General features: G+C 34.1%; 1 protein-coding gene across 3 annotated transcripts in view; it reads right to left on the bottom strand.

Annotated features, from left to right (window-relative positions):
* The window catches only part of ITGAV (integrin, alpha V), a 90,979-nt gene that overhangs the window by 12,615 nt on the left and 62,850 nt on the right, over positions 1-15,514 (bottom strand). For all 3 annotated transcript variants that reach the window (XM_012000070.1, XM_012000071.1, XM_012000072.1), the window contains 9 exons: positions 13,488-13,546; positions 11,819-11,973; positions 9,034-9,171; positions 4,377-4,444; positions 3,576-3,723; positions 3,009-3,101; positions 1,461-1,540; positions 1,009-1,089; positions 463-568 (listed from right to left, as the gene is read on the bottom strand). In XM_012000070.1, the coding sequence (XP_011855460.1) occupies positions 463-568; positions 1,009-1,089; positions 1,461-1,540; positions 3,009-3,101; positions 3,576-3,723; positions 4,377-4,444; positions 9,034-9,171; positions 11,819-11,973; positions 13,488-13,546 (928 nt within the window). The remainder of the gene's footprint in view (positions 1-462; positions 569-1,008; positions 1,090-1,460; positions 1,541-3,008; positions 3,102-3,575; positions 3,724-4,376; positions 4,445-9,033; positions 9,172-11,818; positions 11,974-13,487; positions 13,547-15,514) is intronic.

Below are 15,514 nucleotides of genomic sequence, written 5' to 3'. Positions count from 1 at the left end.
GCAAGACCCTGTCTCTGGAAAAAAAAAAAAAATATATATATATATATATATATATATGTATAAATAAAAGGTGAAATATTAAAAAGTTACTAATGAAGGATGACAAAGAAAATTTTCTTCTATAGAAATACAGTTTTGATTATTTGCCATAGGTATTTTCATTTTTAGCCAGAACTACAAAATGCCCATGAGAAAGTACCAGTGACTTATTTCTTTTATTCAAGTAGAACAATTGATTTTAAACAACAAATTATATAAACTGCTTTATTTAAACAAAGCTATTTGTCAAATAAAAATGAATTTATGAAAAAGGAAAATATTCAAACAAATCTCTGACACATAATTAACCAACGTAGAGTTTACATAAAAATTACATAGAATTTTTTTTTTTTAAGTAGCTTAGTTGTTCCTCTCTTCGTTGGCTCGTTCACTAGGTTTGGGTAAAATCCAACAACTGCAAACCTCATAGATGTGCTGAACAACTGGCCCAACGTCTTCTTCAGTCTCAGGGTTCTCCTTGTGCTCCCAGTTTGGAATCGGAAGAAAGATATGATCAGGACTCGAGACTCTAAACAATGACCAAAGAAAACCTACCATGAATATCAAAATGATATAGTCAGTCCATTTTCAAAAGTGCCCTGTATTCATTACTCAAGTGAATAAAATTAGATCTAATTTTTAAAAATACTTCAAGAGAAAACTAATGAACACATACATGCACAAAAACTGCTCTTATGAAATGTACATGTAACAGGTGAATTGATAATTTGTGTAAAAGTTCAATAAACTTATTTTGTGCATGTTGTTGCCATGTTTTGTTCCTTTTGAGGATCACCCAGTATTGGGGATTTGGAACATACCTAGGATTTTATTTCTACAGGAGCTAATGCCCTAGTAAAACCACCACTAAACATGTAGTGTCTACTGTCCAGAAGAGGCTAAGGCCTGATAGTTACCTTTGAAAAGCAATCGTGAGAATGAGATACTCAACTAAGTATTCATACTGACCCTCTTATCTCAACTGCAGCTAAAACAGCAAGGTCAACTTTGTGAGATACAACTGGGCTTACTTTGTCAAATAGATTTGAGCTGAAAAAGAAAAAAAAAAAATACTTAAAACTGAATTAGGCATAACCACCAAAAACATACAGAGGCAAATCCAGTGAAACTAAAAGTTAACAAAAGAAACAAGTGTAAAGCTTATACCTCAAAATAGTTATTTTCATTAACATCTAATTCCAAGAAGATGAACATTTTATTTCTGGATTTTAAATTTCGTTTTACAAACTCAAACTTGACAATAAAGTTATTCTTACAATGTAAATATTAATTTTAAAATGCTACAATCAAGCAATAAAATTTAATCTGTGCTATTCTATATTTAAAATATATTACATAGTATATTTACAACAAATAATATTTATTTGATAGTTATAAGTGAATATAAGTTGTTTTCATACCTTTGGATTTGTAAGTCAAATTTCACAGAAGTATCCATCTCTGACTGCTGGTGCACACTGAAACGAAGACCAGCTAAGAGCTGAAGGAGAGAGGAAAAGATAATAATGTTAGTCAATGTCTAATTAGCAAAATTTCAAATCCAATGTCTAAACAAAAAATAATGTTCTAAAATGGGGTTTTTCTGAGCTTACAATAAAACTGAACAAAGATAATTAAATCTTACTTTCTATCAAATCTGTTTTACTTAATATACCTGGGCCAATTCCTAAGACAGCCTATTTAACAATTATTAATCATAATTATACCTCCTTATAATACTATCTTTCTAAAAAATGCAAAAGTAAATGTTTGTTGATCCAGTGAAAGTCTAGCAACTAGGTGCAATGATTTGATAACAGGAAGCTAACAACCAAAGTGTGTGCTGTGTTCATAGCCCAGAAAAGAAGAAATGGATGATTTACTAGAGTAAGAGAACCTGGCTAAAGAAGGCATGAGTAGGGCCACAACCAGAATTTCTCCATACACTTCTCATAACACTCCCAACACCAAATATCCTAACTCCTGCAGGCAGAAAATTGGTAGATTTTAACTAAAACAACTGAACCACCAGGTACAAAAAAGGCTTCTTGGGGATCAATGACACATAAAAACAGTACTTCCTGGATACTGTCTCCCACTCCACAAAGTCTGGAGTTGGCTACCTGGAATAAGCAGAAACTATATAATAACCAGAAAGCTAGAGAGAATGAGAATATGAGAAAATAAAAGGCATGCTCATTGTTAATAAAACATGTAATACATGTGAAAAATTGAACTTAGGGTAATTTGTTCAAGTTCTCTTCCCTAAGATACCGTACGTCGAGAAATAATAATGACTTGTAATAGAAGACATACTAAAGAAACATGGAATACTTAGAACTATATTACTACATATCTTCAAAGTACCCGTATCAATATGTCATTAATTAAATTCTATTGAAAAAGTCACACAGCATATACTACCATTTTGTCCTTGCTACTAGGAATTCTACAAGGTATATTTTGTTTACTTTTTAAAGGATTTGGAAAGTGAGCCATTGGCTGCTGCTTTTCAAGCTCCTGGGCACCCTGCTCTACCATCTGAAGGGGAGCCTTATTCAACTAACCTTTGCTTTGATCCTCTGTGTGGGGCCTGTGATGGAATCTAGCTCACCTAGGACTGACAGTCTTAGTAGTTGCCAGAGTAGCTTTTCAGGATCCATTAAGGCATCAGTGAAAAGAGCAAAATTATTATTTCAGTCCTTAGTTTAAACCATGTTCTCATCCAGTTACTAAAGTGAAGGAGGCGTACAGAGCAGCTGATTGCAAACCATGTAAGAGCACAACCAATTGTTTCGTATCTTAGTTAAAACTAAGCAAAACTCTGCTAATCATTTCACTGTTATATTGAAACCAATTTAAGGACATTGTTTTGAAGCGCTTATTTTTAAAAATTACTATGAGCCCAGAGAACAATATGCTTTTCTATTTGCTGGGGAGAAAAAATCTGTTTAATTAAATTGTCTTACTTGAGTTCCAGCCTTCATTGGGTTTCCAAGGTCACATACCACCTGGCGAGTTTGGTTTTCTGTCTTAAATGCACAGGAAAGTCTTGCTAAGGCCTTTGATAGACAAAGAAAAAGGATACAAAAGGAAATAAAATATCATGCAGTTGGATATTTCAGTTTCTTGTCCTAAGCAAATAAATCTAGTTGAGCAAACCAGGAGGTAAGGAAAAAGGCAGAATTGGGTACAACTGCCACATGGAAATGCAGAAGTGTTTCTAAAAGATCCCTAGAGGGCTACCATACATAACCATAAAGCCTCTGACAAATAAATTGATGGACAGGCTTAGACACTTTATCTATCTAACCTCGTTTCCAGGCACTTAGCTTGCAATTCTAAAAATGTCATATCAATGCATTATGCAAAGTATTAGGCTTAAAAGGAATTATGTAAGAGAGGCACTCCATTGTCTAGCAATTTAGCCTTAGGTAGAATAGCTAAGCTTGTGCTTCACTAAATAGGGGAGCAGCTCATTAATGTTAATAAGATCTGTGAGTGCATTTCGATTTTTAAAGAGGCAGTCTGCTTACTTCACTGTTTCGGACAACCCCGATGAAATCAGCCTGCAGTGGAATGGAAACGATGAGCTCAGCTTCATAGGCACCTTCTCCTTGATTCTGAGCCTTAACAATCAATGTCAGAGGGTTGTCATCCCCAATATAGATCTTCTTTTGATCACTACAAGTTAACAATACAAATCCAGACTGAGAAATAAAGACTAGATGGGGAAAGTATGACTGTTCAAAGAAACAAGAGTTAAATACACAGCACCAACATGTTCAACAGTGTCTCAAGATATTTTAAGACTACTTCACAGCTTGATAGAAAACAGAAAATAGCACACTGGGTGCAAATCCAATGTTCTCTCAGTAAAAATAAACATTGATGCCACTAATATATCACTATCATTCATATCTATGACTGAAGTGAATTATATGTACTTTGTAATTCCCTAATATTTTTCTAAAAGCTAAATTAATCATGTGTCATAATTCTCACAATATTCTTTATAATTCATATACCATACAAAATGGTAAGGATATTCCTTGAGTTCAAAGTATATTTGCAATGAAATGTATCTTTAAAATGATACAATATTACTTTGTGATATTACCCAAAGTTGAATGCCTGTCAACCTAGGCAACTAGTGAAAACACAGTAGATATTTTCTTTAGAAGCTCAATATTGATAGCTTTAGTATTATAGAAACTCATGCATTACCCTCCAGTGTAACTAATTCTCGTTAAAATATGTTATTCCTTTGAATAGAAAAATGTACCCTTCCATTTAAATTTCTTACTACATTATTTACTATTTCAAGAAAAACTTACCTATCTACAAAAACTTCCAGTTTGGGTTTACAGACATTGTCTTCACCACAGTCAAGTAGAATGTGAGCCTAGAAAAAAACATTTTATTTTTCTACATGAAAAATACCAATGCAGGCGGCATAAGCAGTGTTTATCAATATCTATGTGGTTATACACGTATGTACACATGTACATATTTTCATGTACTCATCAGCTTGTTTGTATACCTTAATGCAAAAGAGACCATGGCCACTTATTTTTAAACAGGTCAGTGTACCCAGTCAAGAATGAGAAAGAAGAAAAAGAATCATGGGATATAATACAGTTCCTTGGAACCTTTCAGTTCTATCTCAAATTAAGCTGTTATCATCTTTGAATGAGGACTGGTGTAAAAGAAAAAGTAATAGTCCAGAAATGAGGGTTCATTTTTACTCTGCTGCTAGCTAAGTTGTGAGATGTCGGGCAAAATAGACTCCCTTCTAGAGTTTCTCATTATGGACTGTGCCTCCACCAATATCATGGAAATAGGGCTGCAGCGGATAAAAGAATAAGGAGCTGTACGTATTCAGCAGACAGGCAGAGAGACCAAGGGGCAAAAGAAACTAGATAAAATGAGTCCAGCATTGCATGGTCATTTGGAAAAAGATGAAGGAAAAGGAGCTTGACGCATTATAGCTAGCCAATCAGGGTAGGTGAAAAAAGCAAAGACCTGAACTTTTTTCCCCTCTAGATCTGGCCAGAAGAATGTTCCAGCTAGAGCAAAATGGAAAAACCCAAAAGAGAGAAACACTGGGAAAAAAGCAGAGGAGCTGGGTAGGATGTGAAAGAAGAAACATAAAAATTAAGAGAAGAATGCAAAATAAAGATGAGGCCATTTTTGCTTCAAGCACAGAAGTAGACAAAAAGAAGAGAGAAAAAGACTTAAAGGAAAAGAAAAACGGAGTCCCTCAAATAAAGGATGATGATTGATGATGATTGTACACTTCCAAGTAACAAGGAATGTCTGGAATTAAGGCTTCAACATACACATTTTGGGGGAACACAGTTCAGCCCTTAGCAATATTTAAAATATTGTCATTTTTACATGGAATCGCTTAAAAATTATCAGTGGAATATTTTGCATTCTATTTCTTACTGTCTTCAAAATCCAGAATGTATTATATACTTTCAGCACATCTGAATTCAAATACTTAAGTTTTATTAGAAATTTTTTTGTATTTAGAATTCATATAATTCACAGTTGAAAAAGTAGATTCAAATACTCAAGTTGTTCTAAAGATACTAAAAGTTTTGCAGTAAGAGAATTAAGCATCAGCTTTTAAAATTAAATTAATTAGAATTAAATAAAATTTTAAAATCAGTTCCTCAGTGACACCAAGCCCATTTCAAGTGCTCAGAAGCCACATGAGGCTTGCAAGTGGCTGTACATTGGATAGAGATTCTTAACTGTCATTTTAATTTGAAGGAAACACAAAAATATATGTGAATTAATTCATTTACCTAGATATATGCAGTTGCTATAAGCCTTTTTCAAAAAGGACCATTAGAAGAACTATATGGTGACTCTTTACATCATGCCAAATATAAATCAAGGCTTGATTAGATTATATCAGGAAGAAAGTGTGGACTTTGCAGATAACAAATTAACCAGTGATAAGGTATGTATAACATTCCCAGTTAGAATGTTAGATGAGTATCTTAAGTTTGCAATGAGACATATGTATAAAATATTAATGAAACTGTAATATAGAGATACTTGGCTAACATCACTCTATAGGTGAAGAAAAGGATTTAGCTGGCATTGAAGCAGCCATAGTATTAAAATACGCTGTCAGGAAAGATAGTTTCAGAAATGGAAAAGCAATGTCTTCCATGCTCAGACAACCAAAACTCTACAGTTATATATATTATATCTTGCAGAAAGTAAGAAATTAATATGTATTTGAGGCCGGGCATGGTGGCTCATGCCTGTAATCTCAGCACTCTGGGAGGCCAAGCCAGGTGGATCATGAGGTCAGGAGATCAAGACTGTCCTGGTCAACATGGTGAAATCCCGTCTCTACTAAAATACAAAAAATTAGCTGGGTGTGGTGGTGGGTGCCTGTAGTCCCAGCTACTCAGGAGGCTGAGGCAGGGGAATCGCCTGAACACGGGAGGTGGAGGTTGCAGTGAGCCAAAATTGCGCCACTGCACTCCAGCCTGGCAACAGAGCAAGACTTCACCTCAAAAAAAAAAAAAAAAAGGACTTAATGTGTATTTGAATCAAAAACATGAGAGGAAAAAAAACCCAACTCTTTCTGCAGAAAACACTAAATCTCTAACACCAAAGGATCAGGGAGCAGAAAGGGAAACACTAGAACTGCACTGTCCAATATAGTGGCTACTTGCAAGCCTCATGTGGCTTCTGAGCACTTGAAATGGGCTTGATGTCACTGAGCAATCGATTTTTAAATTTTATTTAATTTTAATTAATTTAATGTTAAAAGCTGATGCTTAATTCTCTTACTGCAAAACTTTTAGTATCTTTAGAACAACTTGAGTATTTGAATCTACTTTTTCAACTGTTAATTACATGAATTCTAAATACAAAAAAAATTTCTAATAAAACCTAAGTATTTGAATTTAGATGTGTTAAAAGTGTATAACACACTCTGGATTTTGAAGACAGTAAGAAATAGAATGCAAAATATTCCACTGATAATTTTTAAGCGATTCCATGTAAAAATGACAATATTTTAAATATTGTTAAGGGCTGAACTGTGTCCCCCCAAAATATATATGTTGAAGCCTTAATCCCCAGTATCTCAGAATGGAACTGTATTTGGCGATATAGTCATTGAAGAGATTATTAAGTTAAAATATCTTTAGGGTGGACCCTAATCCAATGACTGATGCTTAAAAAGAGATTAGGACACAGACACACACATGAAAGGAAGACCATGTGAAGACACAAGAAGGTGACTGGTGACCATCTACAAGCCAAGAAGAGAGGCCTCAGAAGAAATTAGCCCTGCTGACTCTTGATCTCAGACTTCTAGGCTCCAAAATTAGGAGAGAATAAATTTCTGTTGTTTAAGCCACCCATTCTGTGGTACTTTGTTATGACAACCCTAGTAAACTAATACAGATATATTTTTAAAATAAATTTCACCTATATGTTTTCTACCTTTTAAAAAATGTTGCTAACCAGCAAATTAAAAATTACAAATTTAAAATTACAATTAAAACTTTATATTTCTATTTGACAGCAAAAAGAGAGTGCAGAGAAGAGTTTGTAATGTAACCAGCGAAATGAAGGATCCATTTTAGAGAAAAGGAAATGATAAAAATGGTGGAGTAATTAACATAAAAACAAGAGTGAATAACAAAGCTAAGCATGTAGAAAGAAACATACCTAAAAATTAATATGTCACTGATGGAACAAATGTAGGACACAGAGAAGATCAAAAAAAATTTTTTGTCAAACAACGAAGAATGAGAATAGGTAGGAAAAAAAGGAAGTCAAATATTACTGCAATTATTTTTGCCCTCCAAGAGGTTTCAAAAGTTAGCCTACTTGATTAGCCGGTTTTAACACGGTATTGGCATTAAAGAGATTGGATGGGGAGTTTGGAAAACTAATCAGAAGTAGTGATAACAATGATAATAAAAGATTTCTAAAAAATTGTAAAACTATAAACAAAATAACCATAACCCATATATGAAAGCACATTATATAAAGGGACAAGTAACAATTAACTTTTAAAGAAAGTATAATACTGAATGACAGACATTAAGAGGCTCAGGTGGTCATTATTAAACTATTAATCAACATAATATTGTACATTCAATAAAAATAAAAAATGTAAAGAATATAAACACAGAAGTATGGTTATAAGTTCTGTGTTAATGAATACTAGAAAATGGCACATATACCACGATTATTAATGTACAGAATGAAATTGTTAAAATATAAAAATTAGAAAAGACTTTAAAAAATATTTTAATTTGCCTTTTGTTACCGTCACATATAGTAATGTCAAATTACAAAAACAGAAAACAAACCAAAAAAAAAAGAGCTTATGGGATCTTAGAAAGACAAAAAAAAAAAAAATGACAACCTAAAAATTTAGGGCAAAGAGTTCTATGAAAGAAGAAATATTAATGTAAAAACATGAACATGTAATTTAAAAAGGAGAAATAGTAATTAGAATTAACAATATTTAAATACATTATACATAAGATTTTCTAAAACTAAAATACCACCTATCAAATTTTGTTGCTTTCTTTGGTTTTCTGAAAAGAATTATTTATTTACTATATATGCACTTTTTAAAATTAAAATATCAAAGATAACATAGACATCAAATATCTTTAGCGAAATACTAAAATATGTAAACAAACTGGCACATTGCTGTTCTCCTTGAATTATTTTCCTATTTCACATATATGAAATGTGATCCTGTCTTTCTCTGTATATCTATGTTAAGTAGCTTTAAATATCTCTGACTTGAAAATTCAGATTCCCAAAAAAATAAAAAGAAAAAAGAAAAAAAAATAGAAAATTCAGATTCCTAACCTTCTGACTTTGACTAAACATCTATCAACATAATAAAGGAAATTTCCTCTAATATTTAATAACATGAATTATAAAGAAAAATCACAAAATATCACATTAGTGGTAAATTGAGTACAGTACCTGTCGACTAATGTTAGCAGGCGTGAACTGGTTAAGAATGGGTTGCAAGCCTGTTGTATCAGCAGCTGTTCTATAATCCAACCAATATTCCATAAAAATGGTAATTGGAGTGAGTTTGTCTCTAAATTCAGATTCATCCTAGAAATAGAAAGGCTTTGAATTAATGATAACATCAACCTAAATTATCTGGAGAAATCCGTAAGTGCACATTACAAAGCCAGCTGTATTCATCCCTGAGCCTTCAATTCTAACAAAATTATCTGGAAAATTATACTTATGTAGAAATAGAATATCCAAAAGATTATCTTTATCAAGTGAGAACGTTTACTCAATTTTTGTTTTACAATGTACTATTTGATTCACACGAAAGTACGAGACATGTTAACATGAGCACTCACACACACCCAACATAATAAGAACATTATTGATACTGCTTAAGCTACCCAAATACTTCTTTCTCTTCCTCCCTCTGCATTCCCTCTCAATAGGATCACACATAGGCTTCTGTGACTTGCTTTCTGTCCTACACTCTCATTAAGATCCATCCATTCTATTGCATGTAGCCTACGTTAATTTTGTAGTGTTGAGTACTATTTCGTCATGTAAATATACCACAATTCATTTATCCATTCTGTCGAAGGCTATTTTTATTGTTTATGGGTTATGTTTTTGCTATTACAGAAATTGCTGTGATTATTCTTACACATAGTGACAAGTATATTTGTCAGCTCCATAGTAACACATCATTTTCCAAAGTCTTCAAAACAATTCACACAGCCGTCAGCAACGTATAAGAATTCTTAATTCACATCTTGGCCAATTAATAGGTATTTGCGGACTTTGTTTAAATGTAAGATTCTATTTCTTCATAGCCATAACTTGGGATATTTGTCTTGCTTCTTAAATCATGAAGTTTTTAAAATTTAATCTCAAACCTTTTTTGTACTTAAGACAGTCACATTTCTTCTTTAATCTATTCATGTGGCAAATTACATTTTTAGACTTAATATTAACCCACTCTAGGATAAACAATAAGCCCAACTTGGTTTATGTATCTTTTTTTACAAACTGCTAAGACTTATTTGCTTATAATGTCTTAGTAATCTTACATCTATTGTAACATTAGAATGAAATTCTCCCTTCTGGTACTATTTTTGACCAGTCCAGGAAACAATTACACTAGTTTCACAGATTGACTTCGAAATATTTTGTTTTTTTATTCTTTCAAAGAGCTATATAAAATTGAGAAATCTTATTCTTGAATGTTTGGTAGATATTGCCTATAAAACTATCTGGGCTTTGTTGTTTTGTAAAGATTAACTGCCAATTCTATTTGTTAAGTGTTCAGAGGATTATTCAGGTTTTCTGTTTCTTCTTATGAGAGTTGCATTGTTTTACTAAGAATTTTCATGTTTTGTCTAAAAGTTTTCCTATGTACTAGCCCAAGGTTATTCATAATATTCTGTTAATTCCTCCCTTATCTGTAATGCCCCACTTCAATTCTTAATTTTGTGGTGTTTTCTTCTTACTTTCATTTTTTCTTAACTTTCATTTAAATTAAATAGCATTCAACGCTACACATTTATCTTTGTATTCTACTGTTGTGATAGCCTATACATTTTGATATGTTATATTTTCATTGTAATATAGTTGCAAGTAAATTTCCATTATGATCTTGTTTTTCACCCATAAGTTATTTAAAAATCATACTTCCCAATTCCCAGTTGATCTTTTTGTTATAGATTTCTAACCACTGCACTGTAATGGCATGTATTCTATAAAATTACTTTTTCAAATTTGTTTAGACTTCCTTTATGGCCTATGCATGGTCAGTTTTTATATTCTTTAATTATTAGGTGTAGATTCTATGTAAGTCTGTTAAATCAAGTTCATTAATTATGTTGTTGTCTAAATATTTACTGATGTTTTTGTCTTGTTTTGTTTTTTTCCTTTAAATAAAATAGAGTCTCACCCAGGCTGGTCTCAAACTCTTGGCCTCAAGGGATCTTCCTGCTTTGGCCTCCCAAAGTGCCAGGATTATAAGCCTGAGCCACTGTGCCCAGCCCCTTTATTTCTTTAAACATTTTATACAAATTTGTACTCTGTAACTGGCCTTTGCGGGTCTAAAATCTGATGCTTCTTCTAGTGGCTTCTTTGTGTGTGTGTGTGTGTGTGTGTGTGTGTGTGTGTGTGTGTTTAATGAATTCATATTTCATCAAACTTAACCTGTGGAAATCCTGGGGCCCATACTGGATAGCTCCCCTTCAGCAAGGTTTTACATTTGGCTCTTGCTGGAATCAGGACGCACCTCTGTCGTAAGAACACTCAGCCTTATATATATGTTGGAATTCCTGTGCTGGTGTCTGCAATTACCACCTGCCCTCTCCTTCAGCTTCATCCTTTGCCAGCAACTCTGGCTCATATATTTGCTTATACTCCACAATTCAGATTTTTGCAACTGGAGTTTTTTAGTTGATTGATTATTTTTTTGGAACCTGATGATTTCTTTTACTGTCTTGCAAGTCCAGTTGCATTTAACAAATATGTTTTTCATAACTTGTTCAGTAGTATTGTTGTGGAAAGGCCATTTGTAATATCCAATCTGCCAGAAGTAGAAGTCCATCATTCAGGTTTGACACTTTACAAAGCTAAATTTCCTTTGTGTATTTTTCTGTTTTTCCTTTTGATCTAACACTAATTTACAGAAAGTGAAAATCATTTAGATAAAAAAGAAAAACTGATGACTGAAAAGGAAAAACAAGCTAGCAGAAAAGTTATCTCTTACCCGCAGATACGCTATCAATTCCTCACACTGCATCAGTCCCCCCCTTGAAATAGTCATGTTCTTGGAGTGACTTGGGGACCTGCTGTAGAGAAACAGTGCTCGTCGAATTGCTCCCTTTTGCTTGAGTTTATCCAAAAGAAGTTCCACCTGGAAATCTACGTAAACCAAAGGATTTATAACCAACATATTCTTTACGGACACCTATCTATTCTACTCTAGAGTTTTCATGTAAACAGAGATCTTTATTCCTTAAGAAGTAAATTGTTTCTAATTAATTTAAAATGTCATTACATTATAATGAGACTATAACATATTAATTCTGAAAAAAATTTAATAACAATTATTTCCCTAAAGTAATGTCATAAATAATTCCCCCAAAAATGATAGTAGTAAGCCAATTATCAGACAGAAGAAATGCTATCATTTAATTTAAGCTGAGAGGAGGAAATCCAGACGATGAAACATGTGAATTAAGACTTCCACCATAAATTCAAGTAGCAAGAGTCTTGCTGATTTTGATTAAGAAGTATTTGCTCATATGTACTCATACCATCATATTAAACACTATGATGAATGAACAGTTTGCCCCACTTGAAACTCCTGCTTCCAGTGAAGCTATCATATCAAATTGTCAGATGAATATGCCTTCAGGAAGCAAGTGATCAAACAGAGTTAAATACATCAAGAATCATTGTAAAACAAGTATGTAGCAATTAGGATTACTGCCTTGTAAGATTCAGTTCTTTAAGTAGTTTCTTAAGAGAGTGCAAATCTTTAAAACCAGAAGTCACGTTACTAGTTTCTCTAAAAGTTGACCGTTTCAAATTTGGGTGAACACCCGGGGTTATTTTGCTTCATGTTCTGCTCTACTTGGCCACATTGTCCTCTATGCTGTTTCTCAACCACTGAGCATATCTCCTGCTTCAGGCCTGCTGAAACTGCTAGTTCCTCTGTGTCAAACACTCCTCCACACATCCCAAAGCTCCCTCATTTCCGTCAGGTCTCTACTGAAAAGTTGTCTCCTAGGGAGACCTTGCTTGGCTGCCCTGTGTAAACTTTTACACACAAACACACACCCAACGGTTTCAGTTTCTTCTCTGCTTTATTATTATTCTTTACCACTTGCCATTAACATATTGACAAACCTTTGCAATAATTATTTAACACTACTATCTTGCTCTCAGGACCACATCAACCATTTTAGGAAAAGAAGAGTAGAGTTTGCTGTGTGAATTAAACTGCATGACCAAAACTTTTTCTCCTCCTTCTCACTATTTCTAAACCGCCTCTACTCCTGAGATTGCTGGGGGCTGCCCCAAGACATAAAACACAGACTTCTCAGCAGATCATCTACTTACAAACATAACATTCATGCCTCCCCAGAGTTCATTACCTCACATTTGTAACTGCTTAACCTTCCAAAGGTCATGTTTCCCATTTTGTGGGCTATTTAGCTCATAATGTCCATAAATAAGTGTATTAGTTTTGAATTAGCTTAAGAGTTACCAAAGAATATAATAATTATGTTGAAATCTTAAATGCCTTTAAACATAAACATTCAAATAAAAACTTATAACAATTCAAGTAACTATTTGAATATCCTAAAATATTTTTAAGTGCTGTGTATGCAGTATCATTAAAATAATACTATTTTTCATAGAACACTTACTAAGTTTTCTGGGAAGTACTCCTTTGCCATCTGCCTTTAAGCAGAACCTCACATTAAAGCTGTGGAAAAATAAAAAACATACATAAATCCTATAATCCAGTTTAGACATATTTTCTATCATCCACATCTAATATTTCTAATACATAGTTTGCATTGTGAAGCCTTACATCTTTCTTCATGTCTTAGTATTATTCTAAAAACATGAAACTCTATACACTAACCTAACTCATCCTTCAGTAATTTAAGCACACTTCTTTTCATGGTACCTTGATGAGAAAAAGAGAAAGAATGTCCTAACTTCCTCTCAAGCTTATAGAACCTGTTGATAAATCTAAAGGCGGGAAATGACAGCTCAGATTTTTATTTATTTATTTATTTATTTTGAGTCAGAGTCTCACTCTGTTGCCCAGGCTGGAGTGCAGTGGCACGATCTCAGTTCACTGCAACCTCTGCCTCCTGAGTTCAAGCAATTCTCCTGCCTTAGCCTCGAGAGTAGCTAGGATTACAGGCATGCACCACCACACCCGGCTAATTTTTGTATTTTTAGTAGAGATGGGGTTTCACATTAGCCAGGCTGGTCTCAAACTCCTGACCTCAGGTGATTTGCCAGCCTGGGTCTCCCAAAGTACTGGGATTACAGGCATGAGCTACAGTGCCTAGCTGACAGTTTAGATTTTAAAAATTGTCCCGTTGATAAAAGGACCCACTAAAGCTTTCTTTAATTAGCAATCTTCTTTATAGCAGTGTTCTTCACATTTATTAGCAGGTTTTGAAATCGGTTGAATGAGTTGTGTTCAGCATCTTAAGAAAATTTTTTTTTTTTTTGAGACTCAGTGGCGCGATCTTGACTCACTGCAAGCTCCGCCTCCTGGGTTCACACCATTCTCCTGCCTCAGTCTCCCATGTAGCTGGGAGTACAGGCGCCCACCACGGCACCCGGCTAATTTTTTGTATTTTTAGTAGAGACGGGGTTTCACTGTGTTAGCCAGGATGGTCTCGACCTCCTGACCTCGTGATCCGCCCGTCTCGGCCTCCCAAAGTGCTGCGATTACAGGCATGAGCCACTGCGCCCGGCAAGAAAAAATTTTTAATAAATAAAACTGATTTAGGTATCGAAGGTAAGTATGATTTTCTGAAATGCTTGATTTAATAACTTTTATGTGTTTATAATGCAAAATGTTATTTCTTACTATGTGCCATACTCAAAAATCATATGATGTTACCGCTCTAGTCAGTGCATTTGAAGCCTTCGAATTACTAACATAATTAGAAGCAGATTATTGGCAACTTCGCAGAGGTATGCAGGGTAGAAAAGCAGAAAAACTTACAGCAAAATCTTGAAAACAACTTCACTGCCAATCAATAAAAATGAAGAGCAAATATTACTGAATTTTTAATGCAATCCAATTAAAGAAATGAAAATTTCAAAACTGTAATAACTATAACAATAATTCAAAAATATTAAAAAACAAATTCAGGAAAAATATCTTTAATTGGCTCTTTTGATGTAAAATTTTTCTAGGTACCAATCATTTCCTCCTTGATCATAAGTTCTCTGCAACTTTTCTGTGTAAGTAAGGAACATAAATAGTGTTTCCCAAAGTGGGAACTCATGAGTGACCACTCATGGTGATTTTGGTAGTATATGGGTCAAGATTTTTCATTAGTTTTATATTTATATTGATATGTATGAGAAAGATACTCGTTTCTACATTTTGCTTTTAAGTACTGTTAGGTAAAGCATGAGACAACTTAAAAAATATCTATAATGGGCCGGGCGCGGTGGCTCAAGCCTGTAATCCCAGCACTTTGGGAGGCCAAGACGGGCAGATCATGAGGTCAGGAGATCGAGACCATCATGGCTAACACGGTGAAACCCCGTCTACACTAAAATACAAAAAACTAGCCAGGCGAGGTGGCGGGCGCCTGTAGCCCCAGCTACTCGGGAGGCTGAGGCAGGAGAATGGCATGAACCCGGGAGGCGGAGCTTGCAGTGAGCTGAGATCCGGCCACTGCACTCTAGCCTG

The sequence above is a fragment of the Mandrillus leucophaeus genome, unplaced genomic scaffold, assembly GCF_000951045.1.
Source record: "Mandrillus leucophaeus isolate KB7577 unplaced genomic scaffold, Mleu.le_1.0 Scaffold615, whole genome shotgun sequence".
NCBI lineage: Eukaryota > Metazoa > Chordata > Mammalia > Primates > Cercopithecidae > Mandrillus > Mandrillus leucophaeus.
The sequence above is the reverse complement of the archived record's forward strand: the minus strand, read 5'-3'. Positions and strand labels throughout refer to the sequence as shown.